This window comes from Ovis aries, chromosome 4 (genome assembly GCF_016772045.2).
Source record: "Ovis aries strain OAR_USU_Benz2616 breed Rambouillet chromosome 4, ARS-UI_Ramb_v3.0, whole genome shotgun sequence".
Taxonomy (NCBI): domain Eukaryota; kingdom Metazoa; phylum Chordata; class Mammalia; order Artiodactyla; family Bovidae; genus Ovis; species Ovis aries.
Genome location: NC_056057.1, coordinates 113,719,639 through 113,742,287, shown reverse-complemented (window position 1 = coordinate 113,742,287; position 22,649 = coordinate 113,719,639). Strand labels below are relative to the sequence as shown.

Below are 22,649 nucleotides of genomic sequence, written 5' to 3'. Positions count from 1 at the left end.
TTTGCTCAAATCTTCCACATCCTTCCTGCTTTGTCCAATCAGTTTCTAAAAAAGAAAAAACTATGCTAAAACTTCCCAAATACGATTGTAAATTTGAATGTTTCCCCTTGTAATTCTTTAAATGTTGAGGCTCATCAAGGGGGGAAAGAATGACTCAAAACCCACAACACTGTCAGTAGGAAAGAAGCCCCCTGCCCGAAACGAGACAAAAACATCAGCAAAAATTAGATGGTATATTCAAATCTCAATATATCAACAATAATATTACACAGAAGTGGATTAAGGGCTCCGACTAAAGAATAAAATTTGTCAAGTTGGATTAAAAGACAAAATCCAACAGGAGGCTGTTTACAGAAGCCACATCTGAAACACAAGGATACAAGAGGGTGGAGAGCAAGCCTGGTCCGCCCGCCTGACAAGCTCCTTCCAGAGAGTGGTGACATCGTGGGGTGTCTCCGACAGGGGGCTAAGGCCCCCCATTCTATTGGACCCTTGGAGGGGCATCTGGAGGCTGTGGGACCTTCCCACTTTCCTGACTCACAGGGGCCTCGGGCTGACAGGCGGTGCTCAGGACACAGGGGACTCTCGTGCGCGAGCGCCTGGGGAGGGAAGGTTCTCTGGCCCCCATCTCTGACCCCAGGAATTCCTGAGTTCACAATAGTCTGTGGTTTCTCCTACCAAAGTGACCACACTTCCTCACCAAGTAGATGGAGATAGACACAGGACCAAACTCCTAAATTGCCAACGGGTTTTTCTGCCAGATCAGTGGTTCTAGAAGGCTTTTCAATTCATGACTTGGGAGGAGTGTTGTCCACGTGGCAGTGGACCAGGGGGATGAACACAGCTTCAGCTCACAGAACCTCCCACCGTCCACTTCATGGCTGACTTTCCACATTCTTAAACAAGGATCTGAACTTCCCACAGGGTCCAGCTGGACTGGGAGCCCCCTGGCCTGGGTGGCATCAGGGCACGCACTGTCCTAACTCGGCTGGAGGAAGGCTGTGCATCCCCGAGCAAGCCCCTCGCCCTCTCTGAGCCTGTGTGCTCCTCCACGCCTGCGGTACAGGGTGGTGCAAAGGCTGGTAATTGCAAAGCCCACAAAACCGAGCCTTAAAATGCCACACGGGCACGTATGGCAGGCCACCCCCCGACTGCTACTACGGAGGATGAGCAGAGGGCCAGACAAGCCCTCCTCCTTCCAGCCCGAGCCCCTGGTCCACAGCGCTGACTCCATCAGACCCTTCCAATGGCTCTGAAATGGCCCAGCGTCACTCCCTACCCAGCCTGGAAACAGCTGGACTCATCTTTCTAGGCAGAAGGCCTAGACCTCTTCTGTTATTCTTCAAGTTATGGCTAGCTGTGAAGGCTGCATGTTTAAACAACCTACTTAAACTCATACACCTAGCTTCTGAGACAGTCATCGAGGAACTTGCTCCAGTCCTGGAAACGTTCTAACACCCACTTTTGATGGTCTGTTTAGCCAGCACCTGGCTCTCCCGCCGTTGGCATCAGTGTCTGCTCCTTCCACAGGGACCATGAGCAGCACAAGCCAGGCCCTGAGTGTCCCCCAAAACCCGATTTTAGGGGCACACTGGGCAAACCAGCCAATGGGCCCCCCTTGAGCACTCACTGCAGCTAGTCCCTCTGGGTCCCAAGCCGGCTTGGGCCTCAGTGCTGAGCCCGGTTCCCTGACAGCACAGCCAGGCAGGGCCTTCCCGGAGTGCATGGACTGATCTGAGCTTGGTGGGGAAAGATCGGGAAAAAAGATCGGAACTGCAGTGATGACAGGCAGGTCACTCCTGATGCCCCAAGTGAGGGGTGGGCCCCAGGGCAGCCTGGTGGCCCCAGGAAAACAGGCTTAGTGACCCTGGTGATCTTCCCTCCTCCCACCAGGACCAAGACAAGCTCGGTCCCTCATGTGTGGTCGGGGTTGGATTGTGCACTCCTGTCCCCAGATTCACACACTGGAACCCTAACAGCCCCAGGACCACGAACGAGACCTGAGTTAGAGATGAGGTCTTTACAGAAGCGATCGTGTTAGAGGGAGGGCATGAGGATGGTGTCCTTAGACAAAAGGGACACTGAAGGGCATGAGCAAGGGGAGAGCGCACTGGGAATGCAAGGAGAGTCAGCGACCGGCCCGCAGAGGGGCCTAGGGCAGACTTGGAAGGAACCAGCTCTGCTGACACCTGGCCCTCTAGCCTCTGAACCGGGAGGATGTAAATGTGTGTTGTTGGAGGCTCCTGGGCTCTGGACTGTCACTGCGGGCCCAGGAAGCTAACACGTGCGCCACTCTCTCCCTGGGGGTTGGTGGGATTCTTCCCCTAACATCAGGCAGGCTGCCAGATTCTCTGGAGGAGGCAGGAAGGCAGGAGCCAGCTTGTCCCCAGTGCTGGTGACAACCACACAGCCACACTCTGCTGCGGTCCCTCTGCGTGCCTTTCTTCCCCTTGGCAACCACCTTCAGTAACTCAGAATGCACACAGGCACACCCAGCCTCAGCCAGGGCGCGGGGGCGATCTGCCTCAAAGGGAAGCTTCCCGTGGACCGGAAAGACGGGCACCGCACTCCCCAGCGCTGAAATCAGGATGGCAGGTGCTGAGACGAGGTGATCTCGTGGCCCCTCTGCAGCGGCTCAGGGCACCCTGGGCACATGTGGCATGCCCGCACATGGCACACACACACATGTGGCTGCACACCACCCCCCTGCCCGCCTTGTCGGTTCTGGTGGGAAGGGCCAGAGGGGGAAGCAACATTTAAATGAACCTGAGTCAAGAAAGCCAGAGGCATGGTTGGGGAACGCACCCCCCCCAAACCCCCTGAGCAATGGTCACCCTGGAGTCAGGGGCCCCTTCACGGCCTCAATGTGGGGAAGGTTCTGCTGGAGGGGGGTGAGGTGTCCGGAGGTGGGGCACCCTCCGCGGGGCTGAGTCCACGAAGGTGGCGGCTGGGGGGTCCCCACGCTGGGTCCCTGTGCTCCCCGCCCCACTGTTCACCCTCGAGGGCTCTCTGGAGCCCCACCAACACGCCGCCTGAATCCTTGGGCCACCTTGGGGTCCTGGGTGGGGCAGCCACCACACCCTGCGGTTCTGCCTCTGCAGTGCCCACCGGAGGAGCCACCTGGGGGGGCGGGGCAGCCGGCAGTGAAAGGGGAGGGGGGCTCTGGCGGCCCTCGGGGTGCCCGAGGGGGTGACGTACAGTCTGCACAGCAGGGCCGCTGCAGGCTAAGGAGTGAGGCTGCCAGGAAGGGCTGGAGCCGGGCCCAGGGGCCTCCGCTGAGGGGGTGTCCGGAGGCACCCGACGGAGCCTCCCATTGGACAGGCCCGATGACAGGTCCCCAGCCCTGCAACCTTCGGCCGGGCCCCCCCGCAGGATCTTCGGTCTCGGCCTAAGGGGGCCCTTGTGCCTCCAGTAGGGTGGGTGTCTGTGGGCAGGGCCGCTGGCCAAGCGAGGGCCCCGGGGGAGGCCCTTGGGTCCCGCGCCCCGTGGGCGCCGCCCGAGTCGATCCACCTGGGTCCTCATGGTAGCCACCTCCTGAGCCAGGCCGGCCAGGGCCCCAGCCAGCCGGTCCAGCTTCTCCGAGAGGGCAGCGCCCAGGTTGTGGAGCTCTTGCTGCAGGGAAGCCCCACAGGGGCACGGCGGCCGCGGAGAGGCACCAGGGGAGGCACCAGGTGAGGCCCCAGGGATGGTGGCTGCAGGCGCTGGCTGGGGCACACCCCCAGGAAGGGGCCCCCCTTCGGTCCTGGCTGAAACCAGAGCGGGATATGATGAGTGTGATCAGCTGCCAGGATCTTCCCTCCCCCGAGACCCTCCAGCTGGTGTGTCTGTCACCCTGCCCACTAAGGGAAGGAAGGGTCCTGGTGACTCAGGCTGGGCAACGTGGAAGGCTGCTCCCCTAATTCACGGGCAAGATAGATCACAGGCTGGGTCTCCACAGAAACCAAGCTGGCTTAGGACAGTGGCCTCCCCACTTCCTAGGAAAAGGACTGGTGTGTTCCTATGCCACCTCTGGGCCCTACTGCCGCCTCAGAGCAGCTAATTCTGCCTCTGGAGGGTCGGCGGGCAGGGCCCAGAGAAGCTGCCCTGAGGCAGGGCCGTGGGCAGTGTCTAGAGAGGGCCCAGGTGTTTCCAGCGAAGAGGCAAAGGGGCCGCATCAGCACCTAATGCTATTTGCTCTTCAGTCACTAAGTTGTGTCCAACTCTTTGCAACCCCATGGACAGCAACACACCAGGCTTCCCTGTTCTTCACCAGCTCCTGAGTAGCTCAAACTCATGTCCACTGAGTCAGTGATGCCGTCCAACCATCTCATCCTCTGTCGTCCCCTTCTCCTGATTTCAATCTTTCCCAGCATCAAGGTCTTAGTCATAAGCAAACCACAGGGGTCCCCACCCCCTCCTGACCTTTACCCTCCCTAATCAAATTACAGACATAGGACTTAAGTTACTTTAAAAAAAAAAATAAAAGTCACCTACTCCTTCACCCAAACTTCTCCCGGACCTGGTCTTCACCCGAGGCCAGCCTCATAAGGAAGCCCCATTACCACCTGGAGCCACAGGACAGACCTGGTTTCCCACCATGTCGGAGTCCCTAGACCAGCTCCGGCCTGAATCTCCCAGGACCCCCAGGGCTTCAAACTGCAAAAGTGGAGACTGGAGCCCAAGGACTCAAACGCTGCCCAGCCACGTTCTTTAGGAAGGATCTCAGCTAAGGGTCAGCAACGGTGCTGGTGTCCCGGGTGTCTTTCTACTCAAGCTGGGGCAGTGAGTTCATGGGCCTCGGGCCAGCTCAGCACTCCTAACAAACAGCTGCACCTCCAGGCAGGCCAGGCCCGTGACAGGCCGGAGCCCCCACCGCAGGCTTCAAGCATGAGGATCTGGGTGCACGGCCCAGAGTGGACCAGGCACCGAGCCCCGCTCGCCCACCTCTGCCATGGTCTGGAAGACCTTCCCGGGGTCAGGGTACAGAATGCATCTCTGGGGACCTCTCCACCTGGTCACTCACTACTGACCCTCATTATCCCTACCTGTTCTCTAAAGTCGCCTCAAACCCCAAACTTTGATTCTGGATGCATCTATTCAGTGTTTGTTTTGCCTCTAAGAAGTGTCTGCGTACTTTCATAAAATAGCCAGCTATTCCTATAGGAAAACCCTGAAATGAAATAAGCCAGCTGAAGTCGACTGGATGTGAGGCTCTTCCTACTTATGACCCAAAGGAGCCTGGAAGGCTGTTCAGAGAAAGCCTACCCCAGGCTGTAACCCCAGGGGTTCTCACCAGCCCACCCTGCCAAAAGGAGCTGAGCAGCGGGGAAGGAGGGAGGGGTGACCGTGCAGACGCTGAGCCCCAGCCGCCCCCCCACCCTGTGCCTGTGGGGCTCCCGATACTTGGGGGGCCGGGAGACCCCCAGTTCACCTGTCACACCTGGTCTTCTGTCCCCAGGCCCCAGGCCCCTGGACTCTTCACCAGCCGTCAGTTTCCAGGATTGGCACCCATGGGCTGAACCAGGAGGCTGGCAAGGCCCAGGCCCCGGCCTTCTTCCCAGCTGAGTGGCGGGGCAGGGATGCCCAGTGGACCTCGCAGGAAGAGCACAGAGCATTTCCGGTGTGGATACGCATGGCTCCGCCACGGCCACACTGACAGGGGATACTTGGACACGGCCTAAAACAAAAGAAAACTTTGAACTTTCAAGCACTGGTGAAATGAGACGCAAGAGGGTTACACTGGGCTTGCCAGGAAGCCCATCTCTGGTCAAATGGCTGGCTGGGGCCCGCAGGCTGAGTGAGGGTGGACATTGTTTCCAGAATCTTCTGCGGCTCCAGCACGAGGCCTCTGGCTCTCCCAGGAGGCTGGAGAGAGCAGGTGGAGAGGGCCATGCCCACAGGTCCAGCCTCCGGTGAGGCTCCTCCAGGGATGTGCTGGGGGTCCTGTGGGTCCATGCCCGGCCCACTCTGCTGTCTCCTGTCAGGCCCATGGGCAGGAAGGAAGGTGGGAACCAGCCAGGGCCTGTTCAGAGGCCACGGACTGGGTGGAGTCACTGGCCTGAGTGCAGCAGGGGGGCCCCCTTCCCGGACCTGGCGACCCACCCACCCCTACCTCCTCCAGCGCTGCCTAGGGGCCCAGGTGGTCCCAGGGTCTCCAAGCACACCTCTCTCCAGGGCAAGTGGGACCTGCCTCCCACCTTCTCTTCTGCTTTTCCTGCTGGGAATGATCACTGAGTCAGGACTGGACTGAGAAGCAAGGAAGCGTTGATACATATATACATATATATATATATGCATGCGTGCATGCTAAATCGCTTCAGTCGTGTCCGACTCTTTGCGACACTATGGACTATAGCCCGCCAGGCTCCTCTGTTCATGGGATTCTCCAGGCAAGAATACTGGAGTGGGTTGCCATTTGCTTCTCCTATATATATATCAAGTTTACTGGGCTTCCCTGGTGGCTCAGATAGTAAAGAATCTGCCTGCAATGCACAACACTCGAGTTGGATCCCTGGGTCGGGAAGATCCCCTGGAGGAGGACATGGCAACCCACTCCAGTATTCTTGCCTGGAGAATCCCATGGACAGAGGAGCCTGGCAGGCTACAGTCCATGAGGTTGCAAAGAGTCAGACACGACTGAGCGATGGACACTTTGACTTTCCAAGCTGATTACCAGGTCTTTAAACACACTTGTTTGACACCCCTGGGGCCCCAGGGGCCTCAACATCTCCACCTTCTTTTCTTGGACACGGCTCATCCTATGGGGAACTCAAGTGTGACAAAGGCAGACAGCCTTCTGGCAAGAGTCAGGCCAAGTGATGAGTGGGACGGTCCCTGCACCCATGGCCATCCTGGGGGACACGCCCCTTCCTCTAGAGACCCCGGGCTCACCTGCACTGAAATCGCAGCGGTGCCCAGGCTCGAGTCTCCTCAAGCCTTCCCCAGGGCTGCAGCCAGCACGGGGGCCACCACGTTGTGGGGACAGGGTGCCAAGGCCCTTGCCGCTGGGAGGGTGGTCCCTCTCTGGCAGAAACAGAGCCGGGGTCAGGGTGGTGTTCACACACTGAGGCCGGGCTCCCAGTCCCCCTCTTGCCCCGACAAGCTCACCCTGCAGGAGAGGCTGCCAGAGCTCAGGTTCCGGCCTCAGGTCTTCTCCTTCTGAGCTGCTGATGCTCGAGCTGGAGCTGGAGCGTGGGCTGGGGCCCAGGCTGGCCAGGCAGCCAAAGCGCAAGGGCCCCTCGGGCAAGATCCCCTTCAGAGAGTTCTCCAGGCAATGGAGCGGGGAAGGCTTGGTGGCTGGCCCTGGGCAAACGGCAACCAAAGAGCCCTCCCTCCGTGAGCCCAAGGACAGGCTGGAGGGCCTCGGCCTCCTTGGGCGGGCACGCAGAGCTGGTCCCCCTCCAGCTCAGCCCCACACAAGCCCTGGGGGAGCCTGAACAGCATCCCGTGGCCACGGGAAGCAGAAGGAAGCAAAGCCAGACACTGGTCTGGCCCCCAGCCACTCTGGAAGGCCGCAGCAGAAACTTCCAGAAGCCTCGAGAGCCTGGAGGTCACTAACAGTCTGGTTCCAGCCAGGCTCTGGGTCTCATAAGCCAGGCGGCCCTTTCTACTTGTGTTCACGCAGGACCAGCAGCCTGCAGAGAGGCTCAGTCAAGTCCACGGGAAGCCCCCAGAACAGCGCTCGCCTGGAGGGAGTATGACAAATACCTGCACTTTCTCAGTTAGGTCAGGCCTGACCCATCCACTTCAGCAAATCTAGACAAGGATTCTGCTGTAAGTTCAGCTGAACTGCAGCAGCAGGAGGAGGAGCCCCCTCCCCTCCCACCCCGACCTCCATCCCCAGGCAACGAGAATTAAGGAAACAACCAGTGCTTCGCCCAGAGAAACCCAGTCTCTGGATGAGAGCAGTGCTTTCCCCACTTGCTTTCAGCACACCTCGGAGTGCTCCAGCCAGCAGGCTTTCGGAGATGCACACACACACCCTCCAGCCAGCAGTCCAGGAATGGCTGAGACAGTGAAGCAGTGGAGGAATAGGAGGGGAAAAGGGAAGTCTATTCTCTCACCAGAGATTTTACGCAGAGGGGAGGAGACATGCGAGCAAGTCCCTGGGCAAGAGTCCCGCTCACCGTCTCGAAGCCATCTCCACTGTCCTGGCCTGGCTGCCCCGAGGTCTCTGGGGCCTCTTGGGGAGCAGGTGGGCAAGGCACCAGAGGCAAGGGCCTGTGGGCTAGACAATCGGAGGCTCCTGGCGGGCACGTCACCCCCACGCTGTCCCAGGTGGGCTGGTTCACAGGCCTCGCCCCTCAGTCCTGTTTCAATGAAAAGCCAAGAGGCCCATCAGCTGGGAGCCCTGAGTTAACTCGCAGGCCAGGGAGGCACTGTTCAGAAGACAAATTCCGGTCCAGGGTGTTGGATGATGCTACCGAAGTGGGACACACCCCGGCCCTGCAGATGTTCCCAGGGCCACCTTCACCCTCCAGGATCTCGTTATTTCTGGACCCAGCTACCCAGCCTCCTGGGAGCCCCCACAGCTCAGCACCATGCCAGAGACCAAGGCCAGGATACAGACACCCTGCTGCCAAGGCCCTGGCTCAGGCCTGGACTCGGAGCAGCACTGGGGGCTGGGTGTCCAGGCCCGCTGCACCCCTCCGCCCAGGACAGCAGCGCTATTGGCCTTGTGGCCTCCCACGAGCCTTGGCCAGGCTGCTTCCAGAAGGTCATCTCATCTCAGGCCGGGACGTGGGCCTGCCCACGTTACCTTCCATGCCTGCCGCCGAGTTCCTGGGCTCCGCTCGCCGTGGCCCTCCGTCTCCAGCCGAGGAGCAGGGCCAGGCAGGCTGCAGCCGGGGCGCAGGTATCTCTCTGAGACAGTTCTCCAGGCCCTGGAGCGGGGAGCTGCCCACGGGGCTTCCTGTGAAAACCCAACACTCGCGGTCCTGGCCGGCCAGAGCTCAGTCCTGCGAACCCCAGGAGCCTTGCCCGTGCCCCAGGTCCACTGCAGCTGGGGCCCGGGGCCTGGCATGCCAGCTCAGGGCACCCAGAGGGAGACCTGGCCCCAGATCCGTGTCAGCCCGGCCTCTGGGTGGCCCTGGGAGAGGCCCCTCATCTTGACTGCCTACACAGAGAAGCCAGTCAGCAGGCCACTGGGCCAGTGACGGGGGAGATGGGCCCCGAGGGTGGAATGTCATCAGCTACTCACTATTCACGTGACTAGTCAAAGAGGGGAAAGGGTACAGATGCAGCAGGTGAAGGAGAACATGAATGCATTTCAACTTGAGGATAAAAACACACTGCAGAAATCCTATTTCTAGTGACAGCGCTGGAGAAGCTATAGCCACTACATGAACTGAAATTCTAGATAAAGGAAAAGCCCTCCCCTTCCACATCTCAGCCACGCTCTTCCCTAAAAAGCATCTTTGCTGATGCGGGCGTCAGGCAGAGAGAGGGAGAAGAGAGAAGCTGCCAGAGGTCCGGGCGTCGTGGGGCTGGGACCTCAGTGTCTCGAGAGGAGTCCTGCACGTGGCTTCCCCACGGACGCTGCAGGGTTCCAGGGCAGCGCTGGGAGAGCTTGGGGCCGAGCTGGATGCGTCCACAAGGTGGCGTGAAGTCGCCTGCTGTATGGGTGACTCAGAAAACCAGGTCTGCCGATAGAGAACCCTCGAGAAAGAACCACAGACACTGAGCAGCTGCAGGAGAGAGGGGAGGGGGCCCACACAGCGCCGAGGACCCTAAGCCCATAGGGAAGCGGGAAGACGGGAGCTGGGTGGAGAAGCCGCGAGAGGGATGCTCGCCTGCGCAGCGTCCCTGGAAGCGCAAGAAATGGCAGCAGGGATGGCTCAGGGGACGAGGGTGCTGGAGGGCGGGGGAGGGAGGCAGACGCCACGACCCTCTGCAACGTAACCGCAGCTTTTCAACAAGACTAAACCAGCACAGTACCTACTAAAAATTAACAAGCAAAGTCAGCTCCCTGTTGGGAGCTAAAACCTCCCCTACCCGAGGGGCTGAGCTGTGGTGGGCGCAGGAACGCGGTCCCCAAGCCCATCCGATGGCCCCGGAGGGCCCAGCACAGAGCCCCAGGGGGACTTCAGGCCTTTCCACAGACAGCGTGAGGCCAGGACACAGAGGTGAGCCCCGGGGAACCAGGTGTCCATGAACAAGATGGGGGGCCCTGCGATTATTGAAGTGGAGAAAAGGGTTGAGGTCCTGCAAGGTCCCTGCAAGGTCCCCTCAAGGAGGGACCCGGGGGAGCACGCACCAAACACACCCTCTAAGATGGTGTTACATGTTTTCTCTAAGTTGGAGAGTCAGTCAGATGTTACAGACACTGACTTCTTTGAGGCTGGGATAAGGAAGTATTTGATGCTTCTAGTGAAGTGAAGTGAAGTCGCTCAATCGCGTCCGACTCTGCGACCCCATGGATTGTAGCCTACCAGGCTCCTCCCTCCATGGGATTCTCCAGGCAAGAGTGCTGGAGTGGGTTGCCATTGCCTTCTGCATCAAATGCTTTCTAGAGATCTTTGTTGTCCTGCCTCTTCTGAGCCAAGCCACTAAAACAGATCCCCGCCCCCTAAAACAGGTGTGTCTGTTCTCTGTGGCCGCACCGGGCATGGAGGCCTGGCTCGGACACTGGTCGGGTCGGACGCATGGTGGTGGGCAAGGCTGTGTCCCCCTGCCCTTACCCAGGACCCACTCCCAGCCTCAGGATGGCCAGCTCACCTTTTCCAGGCCGATGCCCCTGGCTGCACTCAGGGCTCTGGAAATCCAGGTCCCCGTCAGAGCTGCTGGACGACGAGAAGCTGCTGGGGGTGCCTTGGGAGCCCAGGGGCAGGGCAGGGCTGTCTCTCGTGCAGCCCTGCAGGCCCAGAGCTGGGAGAGGCCCCATAACCACCTCTGTGGGGAAACAGCATGGCTGGCATCGAGGGAAAACCATGGGCCAAGAGGTCCCCTGGGCACCAGGCTGCGAACGGGCGCTGGGCTGCGAACGGGCGCCCAGCCCTGCCCCAACGCCTCTCCCGTGTGATCTCCCCTGAGGTTAGGGTGCTCATGGCCCTGATTAAAATCCAGTAGCTTGTTAACCCACATAAACCCAACTGCTGGCCTCAGGAGCCTAGAGGGTCAGTGAAGCTCTCAGAGGTGGAAGAGGGCAGAGTTTAACTGGCTTCCACCAAACACAGGGGTTGTTGGGGGGCAGGCATGAGAAGGAGCTGGGAGACAGGGGCATGTGTGCCCCTCACTTTGGCCTGGGATGAGGAGGGGGGACCTAATGGCATCCTCGGCATTCCCCCCACCAACCCCGTTCCGTGCACAAGGACAAACGCCACCCTGAGCCCACGGCGCAGGCTACCTTTGCTGTGTGGTCCAAGGCGCGGCAGCTTGGGCCTCTGAGACCCGGGGTCTCCTGGCTGGGGGCTCCGGGACCAAGAGCTGGCCGGCGGCTGGGGAGGTAACGACCCACTCAGGGGAATGCCCCTCAGACAGGCCTCCAGGGCTTCCAGGGGTGAGCTCGAGGCGCTGCCGGCTGGGACGGGGAGATGGCCCGTCACCATCTCTGGCCCATCTTCCCCTCCGGCCCAGCCCTGGCTGACTGCCCGGCCTGCCTGCCTTATGCAGGGGTGGTGAGTCCCACACCAGGCGTGGGGCCTGCCAGGCAGGACGCCCTTCCCTCAGTGCCGGCTCCCAACAGCTCTCTGCTCCCCAGTCTGGGGGAGTGATGCCAGCCAGCTGTACCCAGGCCCAAGGGTGGGTGGAAAGAGAGCCACACGCATTGGGCAGCTTCCTGACACTTGGGGATTCTCTGCAAAACCAAGGCCCTTCTAATGGAAGGCTCCATGGGCAAGGGCCTGGGTTAAGGAGGATGGAGATTAAAGGATAGGATTAACCGCTTGGGACCCCGGAGAAGGAAATGGCAACCCACTCCAGTATTCTTGCCTGGAAAACCCCATGGAGAGAGGAGCCTGGTGGGCTACAGTTCACGGGGTCACAAGAGTCAGACACGACTTAGCGACGAAACCATCACCACCACTACTGCTTGGGAAGGACGCCCAGGTGGACGCCTCTGTCCACGCATGAGACACCCAGATGCCCCTTCCCTGTGGGCTGGCAGAACCTTGTTGGGGGCCTGAGAACCCCACCCGGGAGGACTTGAGCTGACGAGCCCAGGCCTCACCTTGAGCTGCAGGGCCCCAGCTGGGCACCCGGACCTGGGCGGGGGCGGTGTCTCTGACATTCCTGGGGCTGCTGGCGGCAGAGGGGCCGTGGGGCCGCTTGCTGAGCTGACAGGATGTGGGCTCTGGGGATCCCTGGGGCCAGCTGTCCTCCACCTTCACTGCAGAGAGCATGCTGCCAGCTCCAGGCCCAGGCCCCGGAGGAGGAGTCTGGAGGGGTCGGAGTCCTGTGGGAAGTCACTCATGAGGTCTCTACAGGGTCAGGATGGGGTTTCCACAGCCCCCAGCTTCCACAGCCATCTCAGCTCTGACAGTCACTGCCCAACCACCAGCAGATGGACTAAATCCCACCTCCGCATCTAGAGGTTTCTACAGAGGGGTGATGCCAAGCCAGCCCGCCCCAGGAGCACTGAGTCAGGGTCCTGCTTCCAAGGCCAGCAGCCAAACGGCTCTCAAGAGTTCTGGAACACTGACGACCCACAGTGAACCCAAACGATCACAAGAACCCCCACATCAGAACGAGCCCCGGCATGTGCACTGCCCGGAGCTCTGCCTCCTGCTTTTTGTCTCTCCTTCCCAGCCATTCCCTCCTTCCTTCTGGAACCCTCAGCTCCGACTATAAGAGCCAATCTGGAACGTTTTCGCACTGATGCGCCTGCCACACGCCCAGCCCCTTCTATAGCGTGAGCCCCCACGTCTGGCCACTCCAGCCAACAGTGACGTGTGGGCCCGAGCGACTGGTGGCGGAAGGTCTGCTTGGAGCAGAGAAAGGAAACAAGCGATACCCAGGGGCTCCCTGCCCAGCTGGCAGCCTTTACCTCCAGAATTCCTTTTCCAGGCCCCTGGGTCCTCCCGCAGCCGTGGGTCACTGCCTCCTGAGGGGCTGGGATGCCTGTCCCGAGCCTCGGGGATCTCCTTCAGACAGTTCAGCAGGCCCTGGAGGGGACAATCTCCCGAGGCAGCCTCTGTCTTCACTACGGGAAAAAAGGAACACGCATCCCCCTGAACCCAGTGACCTCAGTCTTGGTGACAACAACCGAAAGAGGGATCGATTAAAGGTCCAAGGCCAGAAACCCGAGGATGTGGGTCTTCTTGCAACTCACTCAGCCTTGCCTGGGGCCACTGTCTTCTTAGCGCTTGGTTTAAAAATGCCTGGCTACACCTCCCAGAGCTGGCTGGGTAAAAGGAAGATGAGGTTCTGCTCTGAGAACAAACGAAGGAAGTGGGTGGCCTGGCTCACTACTTGGAGACGGTTCTCTTGGCCTTGAACAGAACTTAATTTGAGGACGCCCAAGCGTTTTACAAACACTTATACACACATCATTAGTGTGCTTAACCTCAGGACAGTTCTCTAAGGTGAGAACAGTTACCCCTTTGACAGACGGGAAACTGAAGGCTCAAAGCCTCAAGGAGCTTTTCACATTCTGCCCGGCTACCAAGCTTCAGAGCTCAGAGCTGGGGCTCCAGCCCCCACCATATCACTCCCATCCTCAAAGCCCATCCCAAGGATCCTGCTTAGTGTCAACAAGATTCTCAGATGTCCCACCTTAGGATGAGTCAAGAACCCATAAGAATCCAGGGCAAAATCTATTTCTGGTTTTCTACGAGCTGATGATGCTGACCATGCTGTTCCCTTAACACAGCCATCTGGCTCCAGAAATGCGACACTACAGATACTGGAGCAGCCAAGCTGGCAAGGATCCTTAGGGAAGACGTCATATTTACAGAGAAGTATCTACGGAGAGCAACTGGAGCTCTCCACAGGCCCGAGGAGATAGGTCCGCAGGGACTCACCAGCCCAGGGCGGGCCCCCAGGCCCTAGCTCTGTCCTGGTCAGCTGGGAGGCACCCAGGCTGGGGGCGGGTGGTGGTGGCGAGCTCCGTGGTCCCTCGGGGCCCTGGGGCCCGGGCTCAAGGATCTCCTTCAGGCAGTTGATGAGGCCTTGCAAGGGGCTGTGCCCAGGAGAGATGCCCGCAGCTCCTGCAAGGCCAGCCGCGGTCAGGTTTCCCACCCATGACCACAGGGATGCCATCTGCCAGGTAGGACCATCAGGAGGCCCCAGGTGGGGGCCACATGATGCCTCCCCACCTGCCCCCCATCCTCAGCCCCACCCTCAGGAAAGCCAGCCCCTCACCTGCCCCCAGGGTCCCTCTCTCCGGATTCCTGCGGCTCTTGCTACTGTCCTGACTGCAGGTGGCGGCAGGGCTGGGCCTCCGGCCAGGGGCTCCTGGGCTCCCCTCCTCCACAGGCCTTGGCTTGTTGGCAGTTTCTGTTGCAGCAGAGACAGGCAGGCCTTTCCAGCTCAGGCTCCAGAGCCTGAGAAATGGCCCCTCCCCAACACACACACACAGAGGATGGGCCTTCCCAACTTCTAACTGCTCCCCGAGGGACAGCTGAGTCCTGGGAACTTGGTGGCTCAGCCAGCTACGACGGGCTTGTTCCCAGAGTCCATCCTAAGGGTGGCAGGGTCCTTCCCCATTTCCTTCCAGCGTGAATGTAAACACAAGACTGCTCACCCTGGGGACCCTCCCATGAGGGCAACCTCTGATTGCCTCCGCAAGTCAGGCCCCTGCCTCTCACTCAATGTTTCTCAAAGCTGGACACGTGGGACCCCAGAGAAAAGGTGCCAGCTGACGCCTGAAACTACGGGCTAAATGGGGCATGCTTTTCTTTTTTTCTGGTGGCCACCGGCATGTGGAATCTTAGTTCCCTGACCAGGGATTGAACCCATGCCCTCTCCGTTGGAAGAACGGAGTCTTAACCACTGGACCACCAGGGTTAAGCCCCTAAACAAGGTTTTTTTTTTAGCACTGGCTATTTTATGCCATATTAATTTAAAATAGTTTAGATAAAAATAGGCATTTAGACAAATGTAAAATCCACAAGCATTTTAAAAATAAACTGGCACCCAGAGAAATTCCAAAGGCCAGCCTTGTCTTCTCCCACTGTTAGGGCTGCCCTGATGAGAGGTCTGAGAGTCAGGTCCACAGACACGCTGCACACAGCACTCCAAGAGTGAGGCTAAGCATCCTGAATCCTCGCTGGTCCCCAGACAGAGGCGAGCACCAGGCCTGCTCCGCACCTCCCCCAACTCTGCCCCCGTGAGGAGCTGAAACCAGTTATAAAGGAAACCGAGTCCTGGAAAAAAATCAAGAGGGTGTGGGCCCCCTGCACTGGGTCCTACTCACTGATGGGGAGGGGGCTCCCCGGCCCCCCGGCTCTGGGGGTGCTGCTGGACGAGCTGCCGCTGGGTGTGGTGGCCAGGCCAAGCAGGCCCATGGGTGTATCTGGAAGGCAGTGGAGCAGGTCTCGAAGAGGGCACGTGTCCTCCATCACAGCTGGTGGGGGGGGGGGTGCGGGTGGCAGGAGGACACTAGAATTAAGCCTGGCAGGAGGTACAATGCCCCAACACTGCCCCATGCTGGCCCTTCCTTGCCATGTTCCACTAACAACAACCAGGATGTCAGTAACCTCTGCCTTGCCATCCCTGGGCTCCGAGATGTAGACTCAGGCTGTGGCCTTGTTCTGATAAGATCATCCCCAGCTGACCATCAGCTGAGGGGATGCAAAGAAACCCCGCAGGCTTGGGGCTGGGGGGAGAAACTTCTGGGGAGGTGGGAGAGCCTTGCGAGCTTGGGAGAGGAAGAAGTCTGTTAAGATAAGGAGAGCACAGGCTGTGGGGGACTCGGCCGCTGGGCACTCATCTACACAACAGGGACGGCCTCACCCGCCACTGTAGGGCAGGATGCAACGGGGGCCCCAAGGACATGGATGAAGCCAGGTCGAAACCACTAGAGAAAATCAGAGGCCGCAGTCTCTCCTCCATCAGGGGACCAGCCTGCAGCCAGACATTCACATTAACGGGTAACTCCACCCAGGGTCCAGGCCGGCAGCTTGAACTCGTCTGTGGGATGCAGCGGGGCCCGCCGTCAGACTCACCCTGGGGGCTCACAGCCACCCCATCCAGGCTGGCTCCCCCACTACTCTCGGGGCTGCCTTCCCCGAACAGGAACTCGGGGATCTCCTGCACGAGCTGCACCAGGGCGCTGAGGTGCAGGCTGTGCTGGGGGGCTCCTCCTGCCAAGAGACCACAGTGAACTCCCGCCCCCCCCATCAGTCAACACGTGCTGAGTCTCACGTAGTCCTCCACCACGGGAGGGGCTGCAAAGGTGACACCAATGTCTGCAAACAAAGAGGATCTGGGTTCAGGGCAGGTGCCCCGCGTGTGGGCACAGCAGGACCAAGATGCTGGGGGCTGCGGGTAACAGAGCTCCTCTTTGCTCTGTCCCTCGGTCCCCGTTGGGCCACGGAGGGGACGTCAAGGAGGGCTGCCTCCCCATCTCCGGCCACCATCCAGGCTCCTGCCTCTCCCTCCAACCCCTGGACCACATCCACCCCTGCCCCCTCGAGCTCTCTGGACCTTCAAGGGCTGCAACTGGCTCTGCTCGGGTGGTGGGGGAGGGGGCCTGAGGGGCAAAGACTCCCGGGTGAGCCCAGGCGAGCCCAGGCTGCTTCTGAGCGCTTCACACAATGAGAAACAGTATACCAGGCTCCTGGTCCAGAGGGGTCGGAGGTGAAAGGTCAGGGAGGGGTGGGTGTGGCGAGGTGGGGAGTGCTGAGGTCACAGTGTCCTGTACGGAATGAAGCCAGGGAACGAGGACCACACGGCGGAAGGGACGTGAGTGAGTCCACTGGGGCCCAGGCGACCCAGGGGGTCCAGGACCCCCCGAGGGGCTCTCATCTGCACAGATTACTCACCCAGGGGACCTCCTCCTTGGGGCAGCTCCTGCCTGTCTCCAGCACGGCTCCGGGCCCCCACAGCTCCTCCAGGCTCTGAGGGAGATAGGAAGGCCGAGAGGGGGAGCAGCTCCGCTGTCCCTGGGAAAGAAAAGAGGGACTGTCCCTGGGAGTGGAAGCCAGCCTCTGCCCTTCTACATCATCACACCAGAGGCCCAGGCACCCAGACATCCAGGCACCTATGTACATGTATGTATGTGTGACCACCCAAACCCCTTGTACAGGTGTACATGCCTGTCTGTGTGACCACCCAAACCCCATGTACATGCGTGTACATGTGTCTCTGTGTGACCACCCAAACCCCATGAACATGCATGTACATGTCTATCCATGTGACCTCCCAAACCCCATGTACATGTGTGTACACGTCTACCCATGTGACCACTCAGACTCCATGTGCATGTGTGTATATGTGACCACCCAAAAAACCCTGTGTACATCTATACATGTCTATCCATGTGACCCCCCCAAACCCCATGTAATGTGTGTACATGTCTACCCATGTGACCACCCAAACTCCATGTACACGTGTGTACATGCGACCACCCAAACCCTGTGTACATGTGTACACACATTTCTGTGTGACCACCCAAACCCCATGAACATGCATGTACATGTCTATCCATGTGACCACCCAAACTCCATGTACACGTGTGTACCTGACCACCCAATCCCTGTGTGCGTGTGTACACGAGTGCGCTCGTATGACCATCACAAACCCATGTACATGTGTGTACATATGTGTGTCTGTGTGACCACCCAAACCCCAGGGACCGTCAGAACCTCCAAGACCAGTGCCATTGTGCCAGCTCTTTGGCACCCCTGCCAAATCGCACCCAGACCCTTGGTACAGCCCACAGTAACAATGGCATGAAAGACCCAAGGGACGCCCCCCACCCCAGCTCAGCGCCGGCTCTCGGACACCACCTTGCTGTGTGAATGAAGACTGAGGCCCCACGAGCCGCCTGAGCTCCCAGGCGACTCTGGGCCCTTGAGGTGCTGCGCCGGCGCCCTCCCGCCCGCTCCTCACCCAGGGAGGCCAGCGTGTCGTAGTTCTCCTGCATCACGTCCAGGTAGAGCGCCCTCTGGCCCTCCCCCAGCAGCCGCCACTCGTCCTTGGAGAACCGCACGGCCAGGTCCTGGAAGGCGATCGACACCTGTGGGTACAACCTCAGGGCAGTTGGCTCGTTCCCTCCCAGCAAGGCCACCCAGGAGTGGTCCTTGGCATGCTGACCCAGCCCATGTCCCCTGGTGGACACGGCGTGGGCACCTGGCTCGTGGGAATGGTCAAAGAGGCAACGGGACAAGAGACGTGTCCCCAAAAAGGCACGCTGATGTCTTCACCCTGGTACCCGAGAATGTGGCCTTATTCAAAACTAGGGTTGCTATAGATGAAATTAGTTAAGTTAAGGTCATAATGGAATAAGGTAGATCTTTTATTCAATATCTGGAGAAGGAAATGGCAACCCACTCCAGTACTCTTGCCTGGAAAATTCCTTTGGACAGAGGAGCCTGGTAGGCTACAGTCCATAGAGTCGCAAAGAGTCGGACATGAGTGAGCAATTTCACTTTCACTTTCTTTCACTTTAATCCAGTATGACTGGTGTCCTTATAAGAAGAGGAGCAGAGACAGACCCACAGGGAGGAAAGGTCCACATGACCAGGGAGGCAGGGGTGATGGGGCCACAAGTCAAGGAATGCCAGGGCCACCAGATGCTGGAAGAGGAAGGCATGATCCTCTCATAGAGTCTTCAGAGAGGGCACGGGCTCGCCAACATTCTGATTTTGGACTTCTCCCCTCTTGCACTGTGAGAGATTAAATTTGCTGTTTAAGCCCCCACCCCCGCTTTGTGAAAGTACTTTCATGGCAATCCAGGGAAGCTAATACAGAGAGTCTCGTGGCCTGCAGCTCAGGCCCAAGAAAACATTGACTCCAGGATGGGAACTCCAGCCAGCCCTGAATTCACCATGCTATAACAGGTTTTTTAAGATGGTGATGGAGGAGACAGGATGGCTCTTGAGTACAAATAAATGATTAATAAATACAAATAAATGTGTGTGTGTGTGTGTGTTAGTCGCTCAGTCGTGTCCAGCTCTTTATGACTCCATGGACTGAAGCCCACCAGGCTCCTCTGGCCGTGGAATTCTCCAGGCAAGAATATTGAAGTGGGTTGTCATTTTCTTCTCCAGGGGATCTTTCCGATCCCGGAATATTCACTGGAAGGACTGAAGCTGAAGTTGAAGCTCCAATACTTTGGCCACCTGATGTCAAGAGTCACTCATTAGAAAAGACCCCGATGCAGAGAAAGATTGAGGGCAGGAGAAGAAGAAGGCAACAGAGAATGAGATGGTTGGATGGCATCACCGACTCACTGGACACGAGTTTGAGCAAATTCTGGGAGATAGTGAAGGATAGGGTAGCCTAGTGTGCTGCAGTCCATGGGGTTGCAGAGTTGGACACGACTTAGCAACTGAACAACAGCTCCTGCATTGCAGGCAGATTCTTTACCATCTGAGCCACCAAGGAAGTCGCTGCTAAATGGCTGAGTTTAACAGCACGGCTGTGGCTGTAGCAGCAAGTGGGAAACCCAGCAGAGCTGAGTGGCGATTCTGTTGACCAGCTAGTTCACGCCAACAGATAGCTTCTCTATTTAGCAAACCAGGTGAAAAATACTCTGCGTCCTTATCTTCTCCCATCAGAGTTTACTACCTAACAACTGAAAACACAAAAGAGCTTTTAGGTTCAAATAAGGCTCACAGTTCCCTTTATTGAGGACTGAATTTCTCACCTGATCTTAGATAGACTAAATCACAATTGTGTTCAGTGCTTTCAGAATCGAGAAGCTGACACCTTCAAGCTTCCCAGATGATTCTGACACATTCTAAGTTTAGAATCAGAGGGCTGAGGAAGAGCTGCTGTCCAGTTACTGGCTGGAGACTGGGCAGAACCTGCCTGGGCTGCCAGAAATGAAAACTACTCCGGTAAACGGGACCCTCTCCTCCCCCCGGGGGCGAGCTGTCCACTGTAGCATGTCCGTGAACTAGAACTCACCGACAACTGCAAAATACCTTTAAGGGGCAGTGAACATTTAGTGCCAACTTCTAGGCTCACACGGTAAAGAAGCTGTCTGCAATGCAGGAGCCGCAGGGAGATGTGGGTTCTATCCCTGGGTCGGGAAGATCCCCCAGGGAAGGGAATGGCCACCCACTCCAGTATTCTTGCCTGGAGAATCCCATGGACAGATGAGCCTGTTAGGCTACGATCTACAAGGTTGCAAAGGGTTGGATACCACTGAGTGACTAACTCATTCTTTTTTTTTTTTTTTCCATTTACAATAGGGGGCTCTTCAATTTCTACTTGAATACCCATAGCAACTGTGGGGGCTCACCACAGTCCTATGGCTGGCCTAATCTGGCGTTAAGAAGTTCTGGGACACAAACAGGCAGAGCGTGGAGGTTTGAGCTTGACCCCAGGAGCCGGGTGGCTGGAATTCCAATCCCTGCTTTGCTTCACATTTAGCTCTGGGCCCAGTAAACTCATCTATGAAAGGAGGATCATAAGAACCTCTCTCAGAGGGATGTTGTGAAGAGTAAATGAATTACTGTAAGAACAGTGCCCAGAACAAATGCTGGGATGTGGTTAAGTGCTATGATTCCTGCTCCTGCAGCCAAATCTGTCTGCCTCACATCCACTGGCAGGTCACAGTCGGCCACCTCACACACCACTCCTGACCCCAAATGCCTCTTTGTCTCCTGGCTAAATATACCAGCTCTTTTAGACATCCGGAAGAGATGGTTTCCAGGCCACTCGCCACCTCAGCCAGAAGATAAACTCTTGTCCAACAAAGTTGGGAACAGGAACTGACTGTGGCCAGGGTTAAGTGGGTCCATCGGTAGCCACCCCCACCCAGAAAAAACAGAGGAGTGTGTACGTGTGTGTGTATGCACGTGCACAAAAAAGGTAGGGAGCGAGCACAATGTGCAAACCCTCAGGTCACAGACTCGGCCTGCGGGTCCTTCCCAGGGCAAACCCACTCTCCTGGCGTGTTTCAGACTCAGCCCTGAGCCTCCAGATCAGACCCTGGGCATTTGGGAGTCACAGTAGACAGGAAGACAGGAGGCGCACCCTGTTCCTCTCCGTCTGACTGTCACCTACCAGCCGCCAAGGCCATGGCCAGGCACTTTTTCCATGAAGACACACAGTGTAAGGACACACCCCAGGACATCAGATCTGAACGATCAGTGATCCAACCCCTCGCTGTATAGAAAAGGAAACTGTGGTCTGAGGAGGCCTGAGCATGGTGCCCGTGGGCACATCTGAGCAGAGATGGGGGTGATGGTGGAGGGTGTCCTTCGGCTTCCTAACTTTCCAGCTAGATCTGAAGAGGAGACTGCCCCTGCTCCCACAGCAGCCAATCTGCCTGTTGTTGTTCAGTCGCTCAGTCGTGTCCGACTCTTTGCAACCCCGTGGACTGCAGCACACCAGGCTTCTCTGTCCTTCGCCATTTCCCAGAGTTTGGTCACACTCACATCCATTGAGTCCATGATGCCATCAACCACCTCATCCTCTGTCGCCCCCTAATCTACCTGGCTTCTCGCTTTTCCCCGGGAGCTTGTGGGGCATTAACGCCATCAAGGTCTTGGCACAGTGATGCTCTGCCTGGCTACAGACTGCCCCAGCCCCTCATCACCTGGGCCCTCAAACCCTGGAGTCGGCAGTTGCCAGAGGTTGGCCGGAGCTCTCCAGGGGGCCCCAAAAGGATGTCCAGCAACTCCCCATTGGTATCATCAGGTTTCCTGGCACCTTCACTGCCCTGCACACAACTTGCACCCGACAAACTGGCCCCAGGCTATAACAGATAGGGCTCCCCCAGTAGCTCCCCCAGTAGCTCTCCGACCTACACATCTCACCTAATGGCTAAAAACCTGGGACCCTGTTCATGCCCTCCCCCAGCCGGGACCCCAGGATCCTACCAAGAAGGAAAGTGCCCAGATTTACTCTTTCTCCTTGGGCCTCCATGCCCATCTCTCCCAGGATAATTTATAATTAAAAGCCACGCCAAGAGAGGGTGAGGCTTAACCCAAAGGAGTTTCCAAAGATGGAGCTGCGGCTCCAAGTCCGCTTACACGGCGGGGACGGGGAGAAGGGAAGAGGGGGCGTCCCAGATCCTGGACTTCCCTGAACCAAATCCTGCGCACCCCAACCCCCCACGCACCGCGCCCGGCCAAAGTTGGCGGGTCCCAGGCTCGCCCCTCGCCCTCGAGGCCCGCACAGCGCCGCAGGGGCCGGCCCGGCCGAGGCGATCGTCTGTCCTCCCTGGCTGCCGGCGGGGTCCCGGCTCGCGCGGCGCGGTCCGGGCTCGCCTTACCTGGCCCGCCATCCCAGACTCAGTCTCCGCTCCCGACTTCCGGCACGGCGAGGGGAGCACTCGCTCCGTCAGCGATCTAGGTCGGCGCTGGAGGAAATCGGGCCCCGGGGAGCAGGCCGCAGGGGAGGGGGCAGGGTAAGGTGGGAGTCCGGAGCAGCCCAGCTCAACGCATCCCAGGAAAGGGGGACCAGCCCCCGCGGCCCTCCGGGCGCAGGCGCGAACTACATTTCCCAGAAGGCGCCGCCTAGCCGGCCGAGAAGGCAGGGGGCGAGGGGAGGGCGGGGCGAGCCTGGCGGCGCCCCCTCCCCGCTGGTTCTGCCTAGACCCGGTGAAGCTTGCC

The 22,649-nt window shown here is 58.6% G+C and overlaps 1 protein-coding gene across 9 annotated transcripts; it reads right to left on the bottom strand.

Annotated features, from left to right (window-relative positions):
* Positions 1–214: 214 nt before the first annotated feature.
* On the bottom strand, positions 215–22,527 carry KRBA1 (KRAB-A domain containing 1). Of its 9 annotated transcripts, XM_042248994.1 has the most exons (19): positions 22,310–22,527; positions 21,097–21,198; positions 17,971–18,097; positions 16,902–17,021; positions 16,083–16,220; positions 15,332–15,481; positions 14,278–14,412; positions 13,938–14,123; positions 12,962–13,117; positions 12,146–12,370; positions 11,324–11,497; positions 10,696–10,869; positions 8,738–8,890; positions 8,043–8,288; positions 7,087–7,281; positions 6,871–7,002; positions 6,092–6,196; positions 5,411–5,656; positions 215–3,746 (listed from the first exon to the last, which is right to left on the bottom strand). In XM_042248994.1, exons 3-19 carry the CDS (start codon positions 18,002–18,004, stop codon positions 2,854–2,856), a joined length of 3,462 nt encoding a protein of 1,153 aa, XP_042104928.1. In that variant the 5' UTR covers positions 18,005–18,097; positions 21,097–21,198; positions 22,310–22,527; the 3' UTR covers positions 215–2,853. The 9 variants fall into 9 exon arrangements, with proteins under 9 accessions (XP_042104928.1, XP_042104922.1, XP_042104924.1 ...); XM_042248988.1 differs by lacking the exon at positions 21,097–21,198; XM_042248990.1 differs by lacking the exon at positions 21,097–21,198 and having other exon boundaries at positions 5,420–5,656.
* Between the last annotated feature and the right edge of the window lie 122 nt (positions 22,528–22,649).

Bases quoted from the DNA above. Each gene is read 5' to 3' on its own strand.
- KRBA1 (XM_042248988.1), bottom strand. The intron at 17,022-17,970 runs GTGAGGAGCGGG...TTTCTTTCCCAG, and splicing joins CGACACGCTGGCCTCCCTGG to GGACAGCGGAGCTGCTCCCC. The intron at 5,657-6,091 runs GTAGGGGTGGGT...CTTTTGTTTTAG, and splicing joins CCTAGGCAGCGCTGGAGGAG to GCCGTGTCCAAGTATCCCCT.